General features: G+C 45.6%; 1 protein-coding gene across 1 annotated transcript in view; it reads right to left on the bottom strand.

Annotated features, from left to right (window-relative positions):
• Nucleotides 1–20,186, bottom strand: part of SVOP (SV2 related protein) — a 108,618-nt gene that overhangs the window by 49,783 nt on the left and 38,649 nt on the right. Inside the window, exons 4-6 of the mRNA XM_010360524.2 lie at nt 19,927–20,025; nt 14,578–14,649; nt 2,921–3,045 (exon numbers count right to left, since the gene is read on the bottom strand). Coding sequence (XP_010358826.1) covers nt 2,921–3,045; nt 14,578–14,649; nt 19,927–20,025 — 296 coding nt within the window. The remainder of the gene's footprint in view (nt 1–2,920; nt 3,046–14,577; nt 14,650–19,926; nt 20,026–20,186) is intronic.

The following is a 20,186-nucleotide window of genomic DNA, read 5'->3' as shown; positions in this document are numbered from 1 at the left end:
AGTCAACAACAGACCACATATATGATGGTGGTCCCATAAGATTATAATACTGTGATAATTAATTTATATTGCAATCTTTTATTGAAGAGTACTGCTCCGTGCAAAGCAGGGCTAACTCACAGGCAGTGCACCCAGAGTTGGCCTATTTTCATTATTCTTGAATAGCGAGGGGGGCTAGCCTTGTTGCCCAGGCTGATCTCAGACTCCTGGGCTCAAGGGATCCTCCTGCTTCGCCTCCCAAAGTGCTGAGATATGGGTGTGAGGTACCATGCCTGGCCTTTAAAAAAAAATTAATACTGTGTCTCTACTGTAGGTTTTCTATGTCTAGATATGTTCAGATACACAAATACCATTGTGTCATTGTGTTCAAATTGTCTGCAGTATTTAGTACAGTTACATGGTGTGTAGCCCTGGAGCAATAGGCTATACCATATAGCCTAGCTGTGTAGGAGGTTGTCCCATCTAGGTTTGTGTGAGGACAGTCTATGATGTTTGCACGGTGACAAAATCACCTATTGATGCATTTCTCTTAACACATCCCCATCATTAAGTGATGCATGACTATATTTGAAGCAAGTGGGTCCACCCTGGACTGGGGAGGATGCTGTGATGTGCCACGAGGTCTGCCCTTCAGGACTGAGGCATTTATTCCCTCCAAAATGAGCAGCAGCCTTGCCTGCTGGGAGCTCATAGCTGAGTCCCTTGCAGAAGTTGCCTTGGCCAAAAGTAGCTGCCTTGCCAATGGTCATGCTCCATCCTTGAGGGCAGCCCGCCCACATCCGATGCCTGGTTGGTGTGAGGGTAAAAAGGCCTAGCCCCCCTGCCCCAATCTGAAACACCTCTGAAGGGCTGCCTCAGCTTCTGAACCCCTGTAAGCTGAGCAGAGGCCTCTGTGGCAATGGTATTGCAATTCAGCTTCTTCCTCTGCGGCTCCTAATTTTCTCAGTTGCTTGCAAGTGATCCTAGTAACCACCCGCACAGCAATCTCCATCTCAAAGTCTCTTCCCCAGGATCCCATCCTAGAACAGGGACCGTGGTGCTATTGCTTGATGCTGCATCCCGGCACCTAGCATTTATAGGTGCTCAAGAAAAATTGGTGGAATAAGTGAATACCCTACAAGGGATCACCCTAGTCCTCTTGCAAACTTTGCCTACATTATTGCAATACGATTCCTTACCTCCAAGCTGCTCTACCTGCCACAGCCACATTCATACTTCTAAAGTAACTCCACTGCTCAAGAACTCTCAGTGGCTCCTCATCACCAATAGAATCCCTTTGGCCTGGCATTTTAGGCCTTTAACAAGCTTGACCTGGCCTACCTGTCCAATCTCAGCTTTTAATTCTTTTTTTTTTTTTTTTTTTTTGAATTTTTATTGAGACAAAGTCTCACTCTGTTGCCCAGGCTGGAGTGCAGTGGTACGATCTTGGCTCACTGCAATCTCTGCCTCCCGGGTTCAAGCAATTCTCCTGCTTTAGCCTCCCAAGTATCTGGGACTACAGGTGCCTACCACCAAGCCCGGCTAATTTTTGTATTTTTTAGTAGAGACGGTGTTTCACCATGTTGGTCAGGCTGGTCTCGAGCTCCTGAGCTCAAGTGATCTATCTGTCTTGGCCTCCCAAAGTGCTGGGATTACAGGCATGAGCCACCGCGCCTGGCCAGCTTTCAATTCTTATAGATCTCATCCTTCCAAGCTGACCAACCAGACAACTAGCCTTCCTCAGCCTCAGCTGCAGCTTCCTCTTTTCATGTGGTTCTCTTCCTAGGAAACATCCTACATCTTCTCCAAGTCTCCTTCTGGGTCTTTCCAAATCCTTTGCCTTCTTAATAGCAAGGCAGTAAAATGCAATGGGTATAGAGCCCAGGCACTGGGGTTAGAAGGTCCAGTTCATATTCCAGCTCCGTCACTTCCTGGCTGTGTTGCCTGGAGTAAGTTACTTTACCTCTCTGTGCCTCAGTTTCTTTATCTGTAAAATGGGGTTAATAATAGAATTTACCTTCTAGGGAAAATGAGAGCTTAAAGGAGATTGTCTAGGTAAACCATTTAGAACAGCATCTGCCACATAGTTAACACGAAATATTGGCTATTACTTTTTAGGGTGGGGTCCAACACACATTTTCTATATTGGGCCACATAGTAAATAGTTCAGGCTTTGCAGGCCGTATATCTGCTGAAACTACTCAGTTCTGTTGCTGTGGCATGAAAATCACCATGGATAATACATAAATGGAGGGTGCGATGTATTCCAATAAAACTTTATTGACAAAACCAGTCAGCAGGTCGAATTCTGCCCATATGCCATAGTGTGCCAATTTCTGCTTCAGGGCCCATCACAAATAGGAAGTCCTCCTCAATCCCCCAGGAGAAAGTGGCTTCTTCCTACAGCTCTGAATATTCTCAGTACCTTAAACTACAACACCAGCAAATTACTGCCCGGGTGACATGTGGTCAGCATCATACCCTGCCTTGTGTTTAGGTTGGAAGAGTGTGGAAAGCAGCATTCATAGTGGCTAAAAGCATGGATGTTGTAGTTACCCACCATGTGATTCAAACAGATGATTTCACTCTCTGAGCCTCAGTTTCCCCAACTGTAAAACAGAGATTGAAATAATACAGTAACACACACCTCTTGGGCTGCTGCGATGCGTCCAAGTGGAACAGTCCATCAGTGTTAGATGCATTATTATTTCGCTTGCAAACTTCCAGCCATTGTGTTGTTTTGCTGCTGTTATTGATCCTAACAATACTGATAATGATGCTATTTTCTTGCTACACCATAGCTCCTTGATCCTGGAAGCCCTGGTATAGCTATCTCTGCACCCTTGCTCCCCCATCTCAGCCCCTACCTCCCGACCCAGGCCATGAACAGACATGTGGATGGGCAGCCTGGCTGCATAGCCAGCACTGGGTATTTACTTACGACTGGGGAACTCCTCCAATCCCGAAGCCCACCAGGCCCCGGAGCACCAGGATCCAGCTATACACGGGCGCAAAAGCACTAAGGATGCCATAGTACAGCGTCCACAGCACGCTGATCTTCAGTCCCTGCGGAGAAGGAAGACACGGAATCACAAGGGCTTTTCAGCGCCTCCAGGTAGCGTTTGCACTGCACTGAGAGCTGCCGATAATGAGGGCACGCTAAAGGAAGCCTACACAACCAAAGGGATACTGGAGTCCTCTGTATGGGGAGTGCCAACCCATAGTGGGTGGGTAAGAAAATCGTGGGACATTCTTGGTTGTCCCAATGATTGGCATTGAATGCCAGTCTGGGCCAGATATGTCAGATATTCCACAATGCAGGAGACAAAATAGACTTGTCCTGCATCTCCTACCATCTCAAATGTTCTGCCCACCCATCATGCAGCTGGAACTGTTTCTGATGATCTGCACCTAGACCTTTTGCTCTGTTTCACACATTCAAGACTTTTTCTTTGGCATAGTTTGAATACACACTTAATTTTTCAGGAATGCCACTTTCAGATAAGTCAAAAGAAAATTTACTTTGTTTGACCCGGAACTTTACAAAATTGTTCTTTTCGGAAAACCATGCTGTCAATGACAACGCTGTGTGCAGCATGAGTCACTGATGGGAAACTTCAGTGTCAGCTTTCCTTCACAGGGTTTATCTATGAATAGACTGATTTAAACCTTATTTTAAAAGGTCAAATGTAAAGAAAAAGCATCAATAATATTCCATTAAATCCAAACGTATTTAAATCAGGGGCAGATATTGACCCCTTGTCACCTGGACAGAGTTGTAAGTAAACATTTGCATATTAAAAATAAATTTTATTTTATTAATGATGTTTTAAATTTATCCCTCCTGGTTAGCACTTTAGAACTGATTTCTTTCTTTTTCTCATTGGCAAGTTTATCTTGGCATCATTATTCTAACATCTATTGCACCAAGATAAAACTATATCAAAGTATAATTGTACTGAGTGATATTTTTACTATGAAGAATAAAACATAATATAAAGGCAGTTTCCTGTGTTGGCAAACTCATTTTGAAGTTATTTTAATGAATGACATACTCTTAGATCCTCCTAATTTGCAAACCAAACAAAGAACTTATTTCTTTCTTATTTATTTATTTTGAGACAGGATTTCATTCTGTTGCCCAGGCTAGAGTGCAGTGGTGCAATCTCGGCTCACTGCAGCCTCAACCTCCCGGGCTCAAGTGATCATCCCACTTCAGCCTCCCAAGCAGCTGGAAGCCTAGATGTGTGCCACCATGCCTGGCTAATCTTTGTATATTTTACATAGGCGGCATTTCACCATGTTGCCCAGGCTATTCTCAAACTCCTGGGATCAAGTGATCCACCCACTTCAGCCTCCCAAAGTGCTGAGATTACAGGTGTGAGCCACCACGCCCAGGTGATTTCTTTTTTAAAGTATGTGAGTGACTAGGTTATTTTATCTTTGAAAGTTTTTTCTGGATGGTTAAGAAGGCATTATTCGAATTGTTCACTTTCTTAAAGAAATGGAGTGTTGCTATGTTGCCCACACTGATCTTGAGCTCCTGAGTTCAAGGGATCCTCCTACCTCAGTCTCCTGGGTAGCTGGGATTACAGAGGCAAATTTTTGACATTTTTAAAGTAAAGGAGGCATGTGTTCAATAGGGTCAAGAACCACAGAGGGACACAATGCTTCAAGACAAACAGGGGGCCGAGCGCGGTGGCTCACACCTGTAATCCCAGCATTTGGGGAGGCTGGGGCCGGCGGATCACTTGAGGCCAGGAGCTCCAGACTAGCCTGGTCAACATGGTGAAGCCCCGTCTCTACTAAAAATGCAAAAATTAGCCAGGCGGAGTGGCGGGTGCCTGTAGTCCCGGCTACTCGGAAGTCTGAGGCATGAGAATTGCTTGAACCCAGGAGGTGGAGGTTGCAGTGAGCCAAGATCATGCCACTGCACTCCAGCCTGAGCTACAGAGTGAGACTCTATCTCAAAACAAAACAAAACAAAACAAGAAAGACAAACATGGCACATATTCCTGGAGTGTTAATTACACTTAGAGATTGAAAAAAAAAATTAAGAATAAACAAATACTATTTTTATGTCACAATCGATGCCAAATATGAGAGGGTAAAATGCAAATTTCGCATGTATTTTCAACCTGCTCTGTGAGGTCTGGGGCAGGCCTCTTTCTGCAATACCCTTCCCAGAGCTCCAAGGGTGAGTTCACCTTCCTGTCCCCCAGGGAATACTTCAGGGGACAAGTATGAAACATACTGATTTTTTGAAAGTGAATTAAAGGAGATGAGCGAGGAAATTTGGAAGCCTACCAGATGATTTCAGGTCTTTTAGAAAATGACTTTAGGTGGCAGAGAGAGTATTTTAAATAACTTTGCATCTCCTCACAAGAAAGTTATTTCTTTTTCATTTCAGTCTTCATTTTTATGATTATGTCAAAGAGAAAGAGTCCGTGAGGTGCCAGTCTGTAAACACCGATTTATTTATCTCTATTTGTAGTTATTTATTTACTTATTTGAAATAGAGTCTCGCTCAGTCACCCAGGCTGGAGTGCAGTGGCACGATCTCAGCTCACTGCAACCTCCGCCTCCTGGGTTCAAGCGATTCTCCTGCCTCAGCCTCTGAGTAGCTGGTATTCCAGGTTTGCGCCACCATAGCCAGCTAATTTTTGTATTTTTAGTAGAGAAGGGGTTTCGCCATGTTGCCCAGGCTGGTCTCGAACTCCTGGACTCAAACAATCCACCCGCCTCAGCCTCCTAAAGTGCTAGGATTACAGGCATGAGCCACTACACCCAGCTGACACCTTTTAAGAACAGCTATTCTGCTCTCTATTTAACACAGAAGGCACTGGGACAACCACAACCACTTAGAATTTAATAACATTGTTTTATTTGTGTTGCATTTATTTTTGCAGACACTTCCTACTTAAGGCAATTGTTATTGATCTTCCAATTAAAACTATAGTTTCACTTTCCAAAAATATATTCCAATTTCTTTTTATTAGCCCCATGTTACAGGTGATAGATTTTTAAAAAGCAATTTGATATGAAGAAAGTTATTAAGCTAAGGACAAGGTGGCTCATGCCTGTAATCCCAGTACTTTGAGAGTTTGAGGCAAAAGGATCACTTGAGGCTAGGAGTTTGAGACCAATCTGGGCAACATAGCGAGACCCTTGGTCTACAAAAATTAAATTTAAAAAAAGAAAGAAAGGAGAAAGATATTAAGTACATAAGATAATAGATGGCACAGGATTGACTAAAGTCTAGGAAGCGATGACAATAATAAAGCAACATTTTTGCACTCCTAAATGCATGACTGTGACATTGGTACTGGCCATACAGACATTTAATCCCTTTCTTTTGGCTTAAGCTAACTTAATAGGGACTTTCTTCCTTGGAATCCAAGGAGTCTTGAATCAAACACAAGACTTAATTAGCAGCAGTGGGAGAAAAGAAGGCACCGAGATGATTGCATGGGAATTAACCCTCCTTCAAGGTCTGCTGGGAGCCGTATTATCCCCCTGCCAGGCAGCAGAGACACACTGATCTGTCCTGTTTGGTCGCAGCAGGCTGCAGCTGGCTCTGCATTTGTCTGCTGATGCCACGGCTTTCCAGCTACCCCAAAACGAGGGCTCAGCAACCCTGTGTAAGGACTGTCACGGCTATTACAAAAGCAGGGGGTGCTGCCAGCAAGTCCCACCCAAGAGCTTGTGTGGGACTCTGCAGGAATGTCTCATGGGCCTTTGGGCTTCTCATTAACTGTGACTGTCATTTAGTCTAATATCTGTTCTGCCCTTTATAGATTGATAGCTCCTTCCTTCCTTCTTTCCTCCTTTCCTCTCTCCCTTCTTTTTACATTTATTGAGCATCCCCTGTATATAAGGCTCCAGGGTAGGTGCATAGACATTATGCATTCATTAATTTGCTCATTTGATAAGCATGTATTGAGCACCTGCTGTATACCAGACACTGACATATATTCTTCACCCATTCATTCATTTATTCAATAAACACATGTTGAACATGTGCTGTGGACCCAGCATTAAAGATACTGATATATATTATTCATCCATTCGTGCATAAAATATGCATATATTGAACACCTGCTGTTTGCCAGGCCCTGGGCTACCGTAGGGAACATGACAGCCAGAGTTTCTGACTTCATGGAACTTTCATTTGCATTTCATTCACCGTTGTCACATCATTACGCTGGGTCCTCACAGCAGCCCTGTGAACAAAGGTTATTATTTTCATGTCTGCTTTACAAATTAGCAGAGCAAGGGCCCAAGTGGTTGAGCGATCTGCTGAAGATCAGTCCGTGGTGCCAAAGTTGGAGCCAGAACTTCCAACCTCGAATGAGCCACTGCCTTCCTCTAGAGCCTTTGATGGCTCCCTGTTACCTCTGACAGAGAACATAAACGCACAATGCAAGTGTAACACAGCAAGGATGGGGGGCCTGGCGGAATTACAGAGAACTTGCCCTGTCTTGTCAGCCTCTGTTCAACTTTAGCCAAAAATTACCATGACAAAATGTGGATTCCAGGCCCAGATTACCTGATTTTCCAAAAAAATCATAACTTTATTTTTATGCAAGATGTCACTTTTGAAATGGAGGCAACTGATTCAAAATCCTTCAAAATGTTGTGCAGGATAAATAAAACACATCGGGGGCCATATTTGGCCTATGGATTACAGTTTGCAACTTGTAGCCTAGAAAACCTGGCGCCCGTGGGCCAAACATGGCCCGTGGTATTCTCTAACATGCTCAACCAAAGGACAATATTCACAGGTCGAGGAGCCCCCAGGGATCCTCAGAGGGAGTCTGAGCGCCTGCCAGGCACCTCCACTTCCTTCTTAAAGATAAGATAGACCTAATAGCTTTTGAACTAGATAGTGACGGCTCCATACCATATTCAAAGTGTATTATACACTTTTCTCCCTCCCTCCCTTCCTTCCTTCCTTCCTCCCTCCCTTCCTCCCTTCCCTCTCTCCCCCGCTTCCCTCCCTCCCTTCCCTCCCTCCGCCTGCTTCCCTCCCTCCCTTCCTTCTTTTCCTTTCCTTGCTCTGTCACCCAGGCACTTGAGCCCAGGAGTTCAAGGATTGTGCAGTGGTACAATCACAGCTCACTACATCCTTGAACTCCTGGGCTCAAGCGATCCTCTCACCGCAGCCCCTAAGTAGCCTGGACCACAACCACATGCCACCACGCCTGGCTACATTTTCTTATTTAATCCCCCCATTAAAGTGCCTATTATGGAGTCTATTTTGCAGATGGGGAAACTGAAGCTCAGAAAGGTGAAGGATCTTGCCCAAGTTCACCTCAGTCAACAGGGGTGCACTATGATATAAACCTGGATGTGTTTATATCCATGTCTTCAAGACCACACACCTACAGTTGCTTTCACCTTTCTGCGGCTGCCACAAACTCCCAGGTGGTAGAAACTCCTGTAGGAACCGAAGTGGCTCATTGAGTCCTAACCCCGTATGTGAATGCCCCGCAATATCACGCAGTGAACGCCCCGGCAGGAACCTTACTGCTGAGCCAGGGCAGATCAAGGAGGTTCTCGGTGGTTGCCAAGGCTCGCCAGCTGCCTGGTTTGCCCAGTGTTCCTGGGGGAATTCTGGGGAAGCTTTATAATTAGAATCTGATCTGTCCTTCCTGAGGTTGGGCCAGAATTCCATGCTGGGGAGAAGGAAGCTCTGCAATCTGGGGACACTTTCTCTTTCCCTCTGGTCAGGCCAGTTTCATGTTGGGTATGGAATTTATCAAGCTGGTTGGGAGAACTGGTGGGACACCATATGGGCAGCCCTCCTGGGCTTCATCTATTTGGGATGGATGAATGTTCAACTAATCAACTAAATTCTGAGGGATAATTCAGTTACGTCTCCCAGCAGCCAAGGTCAGGGTTAAGGATGTGGACCCTGGATCCAGGTGTGCCTGCATTTCAATGCTGGCATTGCCTTTTACGGGCACCCCAAGCTTGGCAAATGATAGGTATAATAATGGACATTTATGTAATTTTCTCTGTGCCAAGAGCTTTATGTACAAGGGCCATTTACTCCTCATAACAGCCCCATGGGAGAGGCTATTACTATCCCACCTACAGATGAGAAAACTGAGACACAGAGAAGTTGAATAGCTTGCCCAATATGCAGCTTTTAAGTAGAGGAGCTGGGATTTGAACCCAAGCAGTCTGGCCTCAAAACCCAGGCTTTTCACAATGACACTGCATTATTTCATTTGTCAAAATGAGCTTCTTTGGTAAATATTGAAATGAGGGCCGAGGCCGGGCATGGTGGCTCACACCTCTAATCCCAGCATTTTGGGAGGCCCATGTGGGTGGATCACGAGGTCAGGAGATCGAGACTATCCTGGCTAACACAGTGAAATCCCGTCGCTACTAAAAATACAAAAATTAGCCAGGCCTGGTGGCATGCGCCTGTAGTCCCAGCTACTCAGGAGGCTGAAGCAGGAGAATCGCTTGGACCCAGGAAGTGGAACTTGCAGTGAGCGGAGATCGCACCACTGCACTCCAGCCTGGGCAACAGAGTGTGACTCTGTCTCAATTAAAAAAAAAGAAAGAAAGAAATGAGGGCTGAGTAGGCCCAGGAGATGAAGAAAGATCATGAAGAGCGGATGCCACATCACTGCAATTTGGTGATATTGTCTGCACATGTTTTCTAGAACCTGGTTTCTCAACCTCAGCACCGCCAACATCTTGGACTGGGTCATTCTTTGTGGTGGGGGCTGTCCCATGCACTGTGGGCCATGGAGCAGAATCCTTGGCCCCTATGCACTGGATGCCAGTAGCACACCCCTCCCCTCAGGTGTGACAATCAAAAATGTCTTTAGACATTGCCAAGTGCCCCCAGCCCTGCACTGAGAACTACTATTTTGGAAGGTGCCAAAACATGTTTGCAATCTGCAAGATTCAGTAAATGGCATTTCTGTAAACCCCTGTATAAATCTCTTTAAAATCCCAGCTTAGAGCTTTCTCTTCTGAAGCCCTTCACAAACATGAAGATGTCTATGTGGGAACACTAAGTGAATTACTGCCCCTAGTGGCAAAGTAAACATACTCTTCCAAGGGAAGTTAGGATCCTACATGAATGACCATTGTGCATTGTGGACTTTCCACGTCAATAAAAAACATTCATCACGCAGTTGCTGCTCTGGAGAGGATAAGAAAGTAGCAGAAAGTGGAAACAAGGAGGTCTGGTTCTCATCCACCGCAGCTCAGTCACTCAAGAAGTATTTATTGAGTGTGCACTCTGAGCCAGGGAGGTCAGGCTCTGGGGCCAACTCAGTGAACAAAACAAATGCAGCCCCTTTCCTCATGGAGTTTACTAAATTCCCTCCAAGCTCTTCAGGCCTGTGACTGTGGCAGACATCACTAGTCAATCACAGCACTGTCCCACTGAACCTTCTGACTCCTCAAATCCATGTTTCTGGCATCCTCTAATAAATGATTAGAACAGACACAGGGACAAAACCAACCTGCCCTTTCGTTTTGGGGATTCAATGAATGGTAGCTATGAATATCTGTGTTTTCTAATCCAGCCTCCTCTGATATAAATAAGGAAATTTCAGCCCTAGATGGGGAGTGGCTTGCTTTAGTCATGCAGTGTCAGATTCAAGCCCAAAGTTAAGGTATTTTTACTCATTTTCTGTTATATTCCTCACAGCTTTATAATTCAGCAATTGGATAGCAGAATTTGGGTTCAGCAAATTTCCTCATTATGGATTCCTGAAGTGTGTGTGTGTGCGTGTGTTTGTCTGTGTGCGTGTGTGTGTGCATGTTTGTCTCAGGAACAAATAAATGAATTTTTTTTTTTTTTTCCAAACAGAGTCTTGCTCTGTTGCCCAGGCTGGAGTGCAGTGGCATGATCTCGGCTCACTGCAGCCTCCCCATCCTGGGTTCAAGCGATTCTCCTGCCTCAGCCTCCTGAGTACCTGGCACTACAGGCGCGCGCCACTGGGCCTGGCTAAGTTTTGTATTTTTTTGTAGAGATGGGGTTTTGCCATGTTGACCAGACTGGTCTTTAACTCCTGAGCTCAGGTGATGTATCCTCCCAAAGTGCTGGGATTACAGGCATGAGCCACCACTCCTGGCCTCCTTTGATTATTTTAAAGGCTTAAAGATTAACATTGGATTCAGCCTCAGACAGCCACAGCTTTACAGTTCTTTTAACGGCTGCTCAGCTCCATCAAAACAAAAATGACTCTATTTTATTTTCAGAGGTGTTTTTTCTTCTCTCCTTCTTTCCCTCCTCCATCCCTCCCTTCTTTCTTCCTTTTTTTCTTCCCTCTCCCCCTTCCTCGCTCTCTCTCCCTACCTCCTTCCTTTCTTCCTCTCCCCCTCCCTTCCTACCTCTCTTTCTTTCTCCTTTCTTCTTTCTCTCTTTTCTTTTATTTCTTTTTTTTTTTCTGAGACGAAGTCTCACTTTTGTTGCCCAGGCTGGAGTGCAATGGCGTGATCTTGGCTCCTGAGTAGCTGGGATTACAGGCATGTGCCACCATGCCTGGATAATTTTGTATTTTTAGTGGAGATGGGGTTTCACCATGTTGGTCAGGCTGGTCTCGAACTCCTGACCTCCAGTCATCCGCCCATCTTGGCCTCCCGAAGTGCTGGGATTACAGGCATTAGTCACCGCACTGGGCCCTCTTTACTTCCTTCCTTTTTTCTTTCTTTCCCTCCCTCTGTCCCTTTTCCCTCCATCCCTTCTTCTTTCCTTCCCTCCTTTTTTTACCCTTCCTCCCTTCCTCCCTTCCTTCCTTCCTTCCTCCCTCCCTCCCTCCCTCCCTTCCTTCCTTCCTTCCTTCCTTCCTCCCTCCCTTCCTTCCTCCCTCCCTCCCTTCCTTCCTCCCTTCCTCCCTTCCTTCCTTCCTTCCTCCCTCCCTCCCTCCCTCCCTTCCTTCCTTCCTTCCTTCCTTCCTCTCTCCTGTCCTTCAACTCTTGTTCATTCTTCCAACCAGAAAGTCACTGTGCCATCACTCATATGCTCCAGAAACAGGAAATGGGTGGGAGGGCAGATGGGGGCAGAATCTAGAGAGCTGCCACTGAAGACCAGAGTAATTCCTTCTTGGGTTAACAGGGGGGTAATAACCAGCTTTTGCTTTCTTTGGGAGCCCCAGAGAGGACTTTCCAACTGCCATCTCCAGCGCCATCACCAGTCAAGACCCCGAGGCCCATCATGGCTGCATTTAGTTTCCAGCCTGCTGCCTCCGGAGTTACAGTCTTGGCAATTATATTAATCACCATTTCTTGGCAATTATATTGATCACCATCTTCCAGGTGTCTACTGGCCACAGTTTCCTGCGCAGTAGCAGTGAGAGGGGATGCAGCAGGAGTTTGCATCCTCTGTGGCATTGCTGGAACGTTCATTCATTCATTGAGCCATCACCTGCTTCTGGAGCACCTACCGATCCAAGCCACTGGCATCACAGTGAAGACAGAGTTCTAGATTTAGAATGAGCAAGACCTGCCTCTGTGATGCACAACTGTGTAGCCCTGGGTAAGTTGCCCACTCTCTGTGCCTCAGTTTCTTCTTCTATCAAGTCAGAGTGATAATAGTACCTATTTCAATGGTTATTATGGGGATTGAATGAGCTAATGCATGAACCATACTTTGTATCATGCCTGCTATACAATGCACTATTTTATTTTCAGCCCATGACTTGCTAGTTGTAGTGGAGATTGCCCGTTACCTACCCAGCATCCAGATCTCACTTATTCCTTCCTAACAGAATTCTAGGTTTGTTCAAGTAGCCCATTCCCAGCTCCAGTAGTAGGTTATTCTTAGTCTAAACCAATCATTTTCAAAGTATGGTCCCAAAACTAGCAACATTGATGTTGCATGGGGACTTGTCAGAAATGTTCTACTTGGAGTTTCAGTTTACATGTGTCCTGTGCCTAGCAGGTGCCTGGCATTGTACAAAGAGAGTCACACAGTGGCTCACATCTGTAATCCCAGCACTTTAGGAGGCTGAGGTGGAAGGACTGCTTGAGGCCAGGAGTTTGAGACCAGCCTGGGCAACATAGTGAGACCCTGTTTCTCTACAAAAAATAAAAAAACAATTAACTGGGCATGGTGGCACAAGTCTTATCCCAGCTACTTGGGAGGCTGAGGTGGAAGGATTGCTTGAGCCCAGGAGGTCAAGGCTGCAATTAGCTATGATTGCACCTCTGCACTCCAGCCTGGGCAACAGAGCAAGACCTTGCCTCGAAAAAACAAAAGAAACAGTGATTTACACCTCAATTAACCCTAATTCATCTCTCTTAACCCTCCAATACAGGTCCTGTTATTTTCTTCTTTATTCATATTAGGAAATTGATGATCAGAGAGGTCAATTTGACTGAGCCCAGTGACTCACGCCTGTAATCCCAGCACTTTGGGAGGCCATGGCCGGCGGATCACTTGAGGTCAGGAGTTTGAGACCAGCATGGCCAACATGGTGAAACCCCGTCTGTACTAAAAATACAAAAAATAGCCGGGTGTGGTGGCAGGTGCCTATAATCCCAGCTACTTGGGTGGCTGAGGCAGGAGAATCACTTGAACCCAGCAAGCAGAGGCTGCAGTGAGCCAAGATCGTATGATTGCACTCCAGCCCGGGCAAGACTCCGTCTCAAAAAAAAAAAAAAAAAAAAAAAAAAATGGGGATTTGCTTGCCCAAGATCACACAGCCAGTAGTGGCAAAGTTGATACTGAACCCAGGTCCACCTGATGTCAAGGCCCTGAGCTGTAAGTTCCCTGTTCCTTTTTGTCTACAAATCCATTTCATATCATGTCTGGGCTCTCCCAAAGGCTGGCTCTAAGATAAGGATCCTAGTAAAGATAGTTTATTTGAGCAGATTCCAGTAGGGGAGTGGAGAAGTGAGACAGGGAAGGGAAGGAAGGTAACTCAGGATGTCTTCATGAACAGGTTCCCACAGCAGACACTGGAGCTCAGTCCTGCTGGGATTGAGAAATTGTTTTCTGGGTGCAGTGGCTCATGTCTGTAATTCCAGCGCTGTGGGGAGGCCAAGGCAGGAGGATCACTTGAGGCCAGGAATTTGAGACCAGCCTGCACAACATGGAGAAACCCCATTTCTACAAAAAATACGAAAATGAGCTGGGTGTATTGGTGCACGCTTGTAGTCCCAGTTGCTTGGGGGGCTAAGATGGGAGGATTGCTTGAGCCCGGGAGGTTGAGGCTACTGTGAGCTGAGACTGTGTCACTGCACTCCAGCAAGACCCTGTCTCAAACAAAAACAAAAAACCCAAAATTTGAGAAATAGCTCTCTTTAGGACAAGAGAATCAATGACTTTATCTACCATCCTTTGACTGCCCCAGCCAGGGGTAATGAGGAAATGATTCCAGCTCAGGGGATATGAGTAGGCACTGACTGTCTAGATTCTGAAATGCATATGCTTGGGCCCCACTAGGAATGTGTGCTTTGAAGAGAGTCCACAGCAGTCTTACAGCAATGTCTTCTCACTGTACTTCAACATAATCCTCATTAGGCCTCCCAATTGCTAAGGCAGAACGGGTTTGCTACTTGTCCAGACCATCACCAAGAGAACCCAGAGGACATGCGTTTAGAAGAGTAAGTTTGCCTTACTGTTTTCCTGCCGTACTGGTCTGAGATATTTCCCCAGAGCGTGGAGCTGGACATCATGCCTACAAAGACCACCTGTGGGGGGAAAGACAGTTTTCATTAGACAGAGGACTTGGATCATTGCACAGAAAGGGAACAACAAGTGGAAGTGGTGACGTCACCCTCTAGGTAACAACAATGATCTAACATTCACTGAGAGCCTGACAAAGGGCAGACACTAAGTGCTTCCTGCAAGCTTCCCAACAATCCCATGGGGAGGGTGCTATTACTATCCCCATTTTACAGATGAGGGAACTGAGACTCAGAGAGAGGCAATTGCATGACCAGTGTCACAGAGGTGTTAAGTGGTGCAGCCTGCACTGGAATCAGGCATTCTGGCTCCAGAACTAGCTTTTGACAAGTTTCACACCATCCCAAAGAAACACTTGCCCTACTGCTGAGAAAATACCAAGGGCTGCAAGGTAGAGGCTGGAAAGTAGGAAAAACAGGCACATAGGAGGCTGGCATGGGAGCTGTAAACTACTAGGAAGAGAAACCACTCATTGTATGGGAGGCAAAGTCATTGTTACATTGTTAATCCTTGGAGTAACAGCTGGTGAGATTTGAATGATCCTACTCATATGACAGAATGGGGAGCCGAGGCTCTGACAGGTTAAGAAACCTGCTCCGCCTCCCTGAAAGGAGAGAGTAGAGGCAAGTCTTAAGCCCAAGCAGGCTAACTGGCGCCTCATCACCATGCTCTTCCCTCTCTAAGTGCCAGACACCATGCTGAAGGCTTTATGCACATGTCTTACTGCATCCTCACAGTAGCCTTACCTGGTGGGTGCTTCTATTATCCCCATTTCACAGATAAGGCAACTGAGGGCCAGAAAGGGGAGGGCACAGCCTCAGTTTGGTCTGACCCAGAAAGCATTTCCTGTGGCATGTCCGAGAGTGGGTATGGTACACAGAAGCATTCCAAGGGAGAAGCAGACAGTTTATGTATGTATAATTTATTTGTTTGTTTGTTTAGACAGGATCTTGCTCTGTCACCCAGGTTAGAGTGCAGTGGTGTGGTCATGGTTCACTGCAGCCTCAACTTCCTGGGCTCAAGTGATCCTCTCACCTCAGCCTCCCGAGTAGGGGAGACTACAGGTGTGCACCACCATGCCTGGCTAATTTTATTTATTTATTTATTTATTTATTTATTTATTTATTTAGTAGAGACAGGATCTCACTTTGTTGTCCAGGTTGGTCTCAAACTCCTGGTTTCAAGGGATCCTTCCACCTCAGCCTCCCACAGTGCTGGGATTACAGGTATGAGCCACCACACCTGACCCCGAATGGATCATTTTAAGGGAATTCATTTCCAAGTTTACAACTTCCCCACAGACTCTTTCTTAAGAACGTGTTAGGGGTCTTCTTCTCCATTTCCTGCCTGACTCCGTCTTTCTCAGCCACGCCTCTCTAGGCCAGTCTGACCAAGGCATTGCTTTTCAATGTAAACCCTTCAGAGTGCCTCAGAAGCGGCACTGATGATGCGCTTACCGATGACTTTTGCAAGTCATCTGGGTTCTAATACCTTTATTATTACTTTCAGCAGAATTGAAGAACAGTCTAATCAAGCTGTCGGCAAGTCAGGTCATGGAACATAATTTTTCAGAAATGAAAGCTGTGTGCCCTTTGGGACACACAATTTGGAGAGTGTTTTTAAAAATCAAGTGGCATCAGTTTATTGAGTTCTAACAAAACTCCTTCAGTTCCTCAAAACTTTTTTTATGTGAACAAAGATTTTCATATACATATTCATTCAGGAAAAATGACAAATAGGAACGGACCTGGTGCTGAACCCTGTCTCACTTTAGCAATAATCATTCAGGAATATGTAAAATATTTGGGAAACGTTCCACACCACTCATTAAGGGATACATTTCCGATAAAACTTTGCTTATGATTAGCAATTATTTATCAAAATTATATGTTGTTTATGTGGTCTATTGTGTACTACTAAAAATTATAATGATAAGTCAGTGTAGGAGAAAAATGTGAGTGCTTAGAGCCTTCTCGTCTCAGAGAATTAAAACTAATAATTTAAAATGTATGTATTTTGTCACAGAGAATTATCATAGGGTAATGAATGTGATCCTTTCAAGCAAGAAAACATTACATTAGGCCAGCTTGGGCAACATGGTGAAATTCCGTCTCTACTAAACATAAAAAATTAGTTGGGCATGGTGGCGTGTGTCTTTGTTCCCAGCTGCTCAGGAGGCTGGGGTGGGAGGATCTCTTGAACTTAGAAGGCAAAGGTTGCAGTGAGACAAAATCACACCACTATACTCCAGCCTGGGCAACACAGAGAGACCCTATTTCAGAAAAAAAAAATTACATTAAGATAAAATTATATGGAGAACGCCGGGCGCGGTGGCTCAAGCCTGTAATCCCAGCACTTTGGGAGGCCGAGACGGGCGGATCACGAGGTCAGGAGATCGAGACCATCCTGGCTAACCTGGTGAAACCCCGTCTCTACTAAAAATACAAAAAATTAGCCGGGCGAGGTGGCGGGCGCCTGTGGTCCCAGCTACTCGGGAGGCTGAGGCAGGAGAATGGCGTGAACCCGGGAGGCGGAGCTTGCAGTGAGCTGAGATCTGGCCACTGCACTCCAGCCTGGGCGGCAGAGCGAGACTCCGTCTCAACAAAAAAAAAAAAAAAAAAAAAAAAAAAAAAAAAAAAAAAAAAAAAAAAAAAAAAATTATATGGAGAAATGAATGGAAATATAAGTTCCAAGAAAAAATCAATGCAAAATTTCCAAATTCCTCTAAAGAGCTTGTTCATGTAATTTTAAAACAAACAATTGTAGATATCAGGTAAGTATTTCCATTTTTCCACTTTACTAGACACATTTAAAAAAGTGATATGATAATTTTATTTTGATTTTTATATTTCAGTACACTGGCAATGGTATCATCTGCAACCTACAATTTTAAAAATTTCTTGTCAATGTAAAAACATGTGACAGTCCTGGATTCTACATGGTTTTTATTTAATTCTTTTCTAGATTAACCTAGAACCAAGATGTTTGAAGATTACTGTCTTGGGATAAAGTGTTGCCTTTGTCATGTGCTAAGTGATATTCTTACGTCCTGAAAGAGTTAAGTATCTCTCAAAACACCCATTTTCCTCAAAAGGAGAGATTCTGGCATAGCAGAGCACTGCTTCTATATCATAATAATTACGGTAATCTTGCACAGTATTTCCTGCAGCAACAATGTGCATCTGTAGCATCCTCCTTGGGTACTTTATGTCTCCAACTCCTGCAGGACTCTAGCTTTTCCATAGAAAATTCACCCATGAGACTTAATGGCTCTACCTAGTCTACAAGTCTAAACTTCATACCACAAGAAAGTAGCCCGAGGCAGGGGCTCGGAGCCTGCCAGGCCTGGCTTTCGATTCTGCCTCTTACAGGCTGTCTGAGCTTGGGCAAGTCAATGCCCCTCTCTAAACCTCAGTTTCCTTATCTGTAGAAGTGACAGTAATAAAAGCACCTCTTTCATAGGTTTGAGAAGGTTAAAGAGGTAATGTATGCAAAACCATTAGCCTGGTCCAAAATAAGTGCTCAGTAAATTGGAGACCAGAAAGGCCCTACATTGCAAAAACACAGACCTGCAGTTATTATTATTATTATTATTTGAGATGGAGTCTCACTCTGTTGCCCTGGCTGGAGTGGAGTGGTGAGATCTCGGCTCACTGCAACCTCAGCCTCCTGGGTTCAAGTGATTCTCCTGCCTCAGCCTTCTGAGTAGCTGGGATTACAGGACGTGCCACCATGCCCAGTCAATTTTTGTGTTTTTGGTAGAGATGAGGTTTCACCAAGTTGGCCAGCCTGGTCTCTAACTCTTGGCCTCAAGTGATCCGCCTGCCTCAGTCTCCCAAAGTGCTAGGATTACAGGCATCAGCTACCGCGACCAGCCTGCAGTTACTCTTTAGGAGATATTGGTGAGGAGGAATATAAAAAACAAGTATCATGGACTCAGCCCCCGGTGTGTGCTAGGGGCTGTGTGTTTAACAAAATACACAGAAAAACAGGCATTATCACCCCCATTTTGCAGGCCACAAAATATAGCCATCAAGTGCCTCACTCAAGGTCACACATCTGGAGGTGACTAAACCACAAAAACACAGGTGTATGTGCCATGAAACTCTTCCCACTGAACTTCACAACCTTATTGCTAATATCAGACTGGGCCATGCTGTGTGGAAGGCACTCAGGCCATTCCAGAACAGTTATCTACAAAAAACAACGTTCTGGGAGGCATCCTGAATTGGCAATGACTCCAACACTGATGGAGATCACAGACCTTGAGCAAGTGATTAACCTCTCTGTGCCTCATCTTGCTCAACTAACCATAGTGCCTAGCTCATAGGTCTGTGAGGATTAAAGAGCACATGTACGTTATACATATATTGTATGCAATGTAGGTAAAGGCCTTTGCACAGTAAATGCTCTGTAAGTATTAGCTTTTGTGATTATCATTTTTATCCTCTTATCCAGCCCGGCCATTCCTCTCTCTCTCTCAATCTCTATTTTTTTTTTTTTTTTTTTTTTTTTAATTTGAGGTGGAGTCCTGCTCTGTCACCCAGGCCAGAGTGCAATGGCACAATCTCAGCTCACTGCAACCTCTGCCTCCTGGATTCAAGCAATTCTCCTGTCTCAGCCTCCCAAGTAGCTGGGATGACAGGTGCCTGCCACCATGCCCCGCTAATTTTTGTATTTTTAATAGAGACGGAGTTTCACCATATTGGTCAGACTGGTCTCAAACTCCTGACCTCAGGTGGTCCACCCACCTCGGCCTTCCAAAATGCTGGGATTACAGGCGTGAGCCACTGCGCCCGGTCCATTCCTCTCTCTTTTAAGAGGTTGCTGCTGATCTGTCCCTGACAAAAAGTGACTGCAGCCTCCTCCTTCAGGCCTTAATTCCAGGGAGCAATAGCTCCAATTTATTGAACACCTACTCTATGCCAGGCACTGTGTTGTTTCCAGTCCTCAAATCATCCTAGGAGTGTGGGGATTGGCATCTCCTGTTTGCAGCCAAGAAAACAGGCATATAGAGTTTAAGTGATATGCACAGGTGGGTTTCAAGCTCCCAGCAATAGAACAGGATGCCTGGGACACCCTCCCAAGTAGCTGGACCTCCGGGTGGAGTAGAGTTGGCTGTAAACCTGCTAGGATACGTGAGGTGGGGATGGGACAGTGTTGCCATCAGGGCTTAATTCTTTTTGGCTGAGCCTTCAGCAGCAGGAGAAGGGAGATATTCCGCAGGACACCCCAGCGGAGCAGAACTGTATGCAACAGGAGGGAGCTGCTGGGCTGCCTACCGAGGTCAGCAGTGCCACCTGCCAGCTTGGGAGCCTCCACTCGCAATGCAGCTGTGGCGCCAGGATGCTGAGGATCATCATCTCCATGGCATCAGCCATCTGCAGAGAGGAGGGAGACATCATGAGGCCAGGATGCTGCTTGGTGCTGGGGAAGGCTGGCCAAGTCCATAACCCCAGAGACAGAGACTGTAGTGCACCCCTCTCTACCCGCTGCCAAGTGCCCTGCTGCACACCAAACCACACTCAAAGCTCCAGCAGTT

Source organism: Rhinopithecus roxellana, chromosome 10, assembly GCF_007565055.1.
Source record: "Rhinopithecus roxellana isolate Shanxi Qingling chromosome 10, ASM756505v1, whole genome shotgun sequence".
Taxonomy (NCBI): Eukaryota; Metazoa; Chordata; class Mammalia; order Primates; family Cercopithecidae; genus Rhinopithecus; species Rhinopithecus roxellana.
Note: the sequence above shows the minus strand (reverse complement) of the source record. Positions and strands in the feature narration are given on the sequence as shown.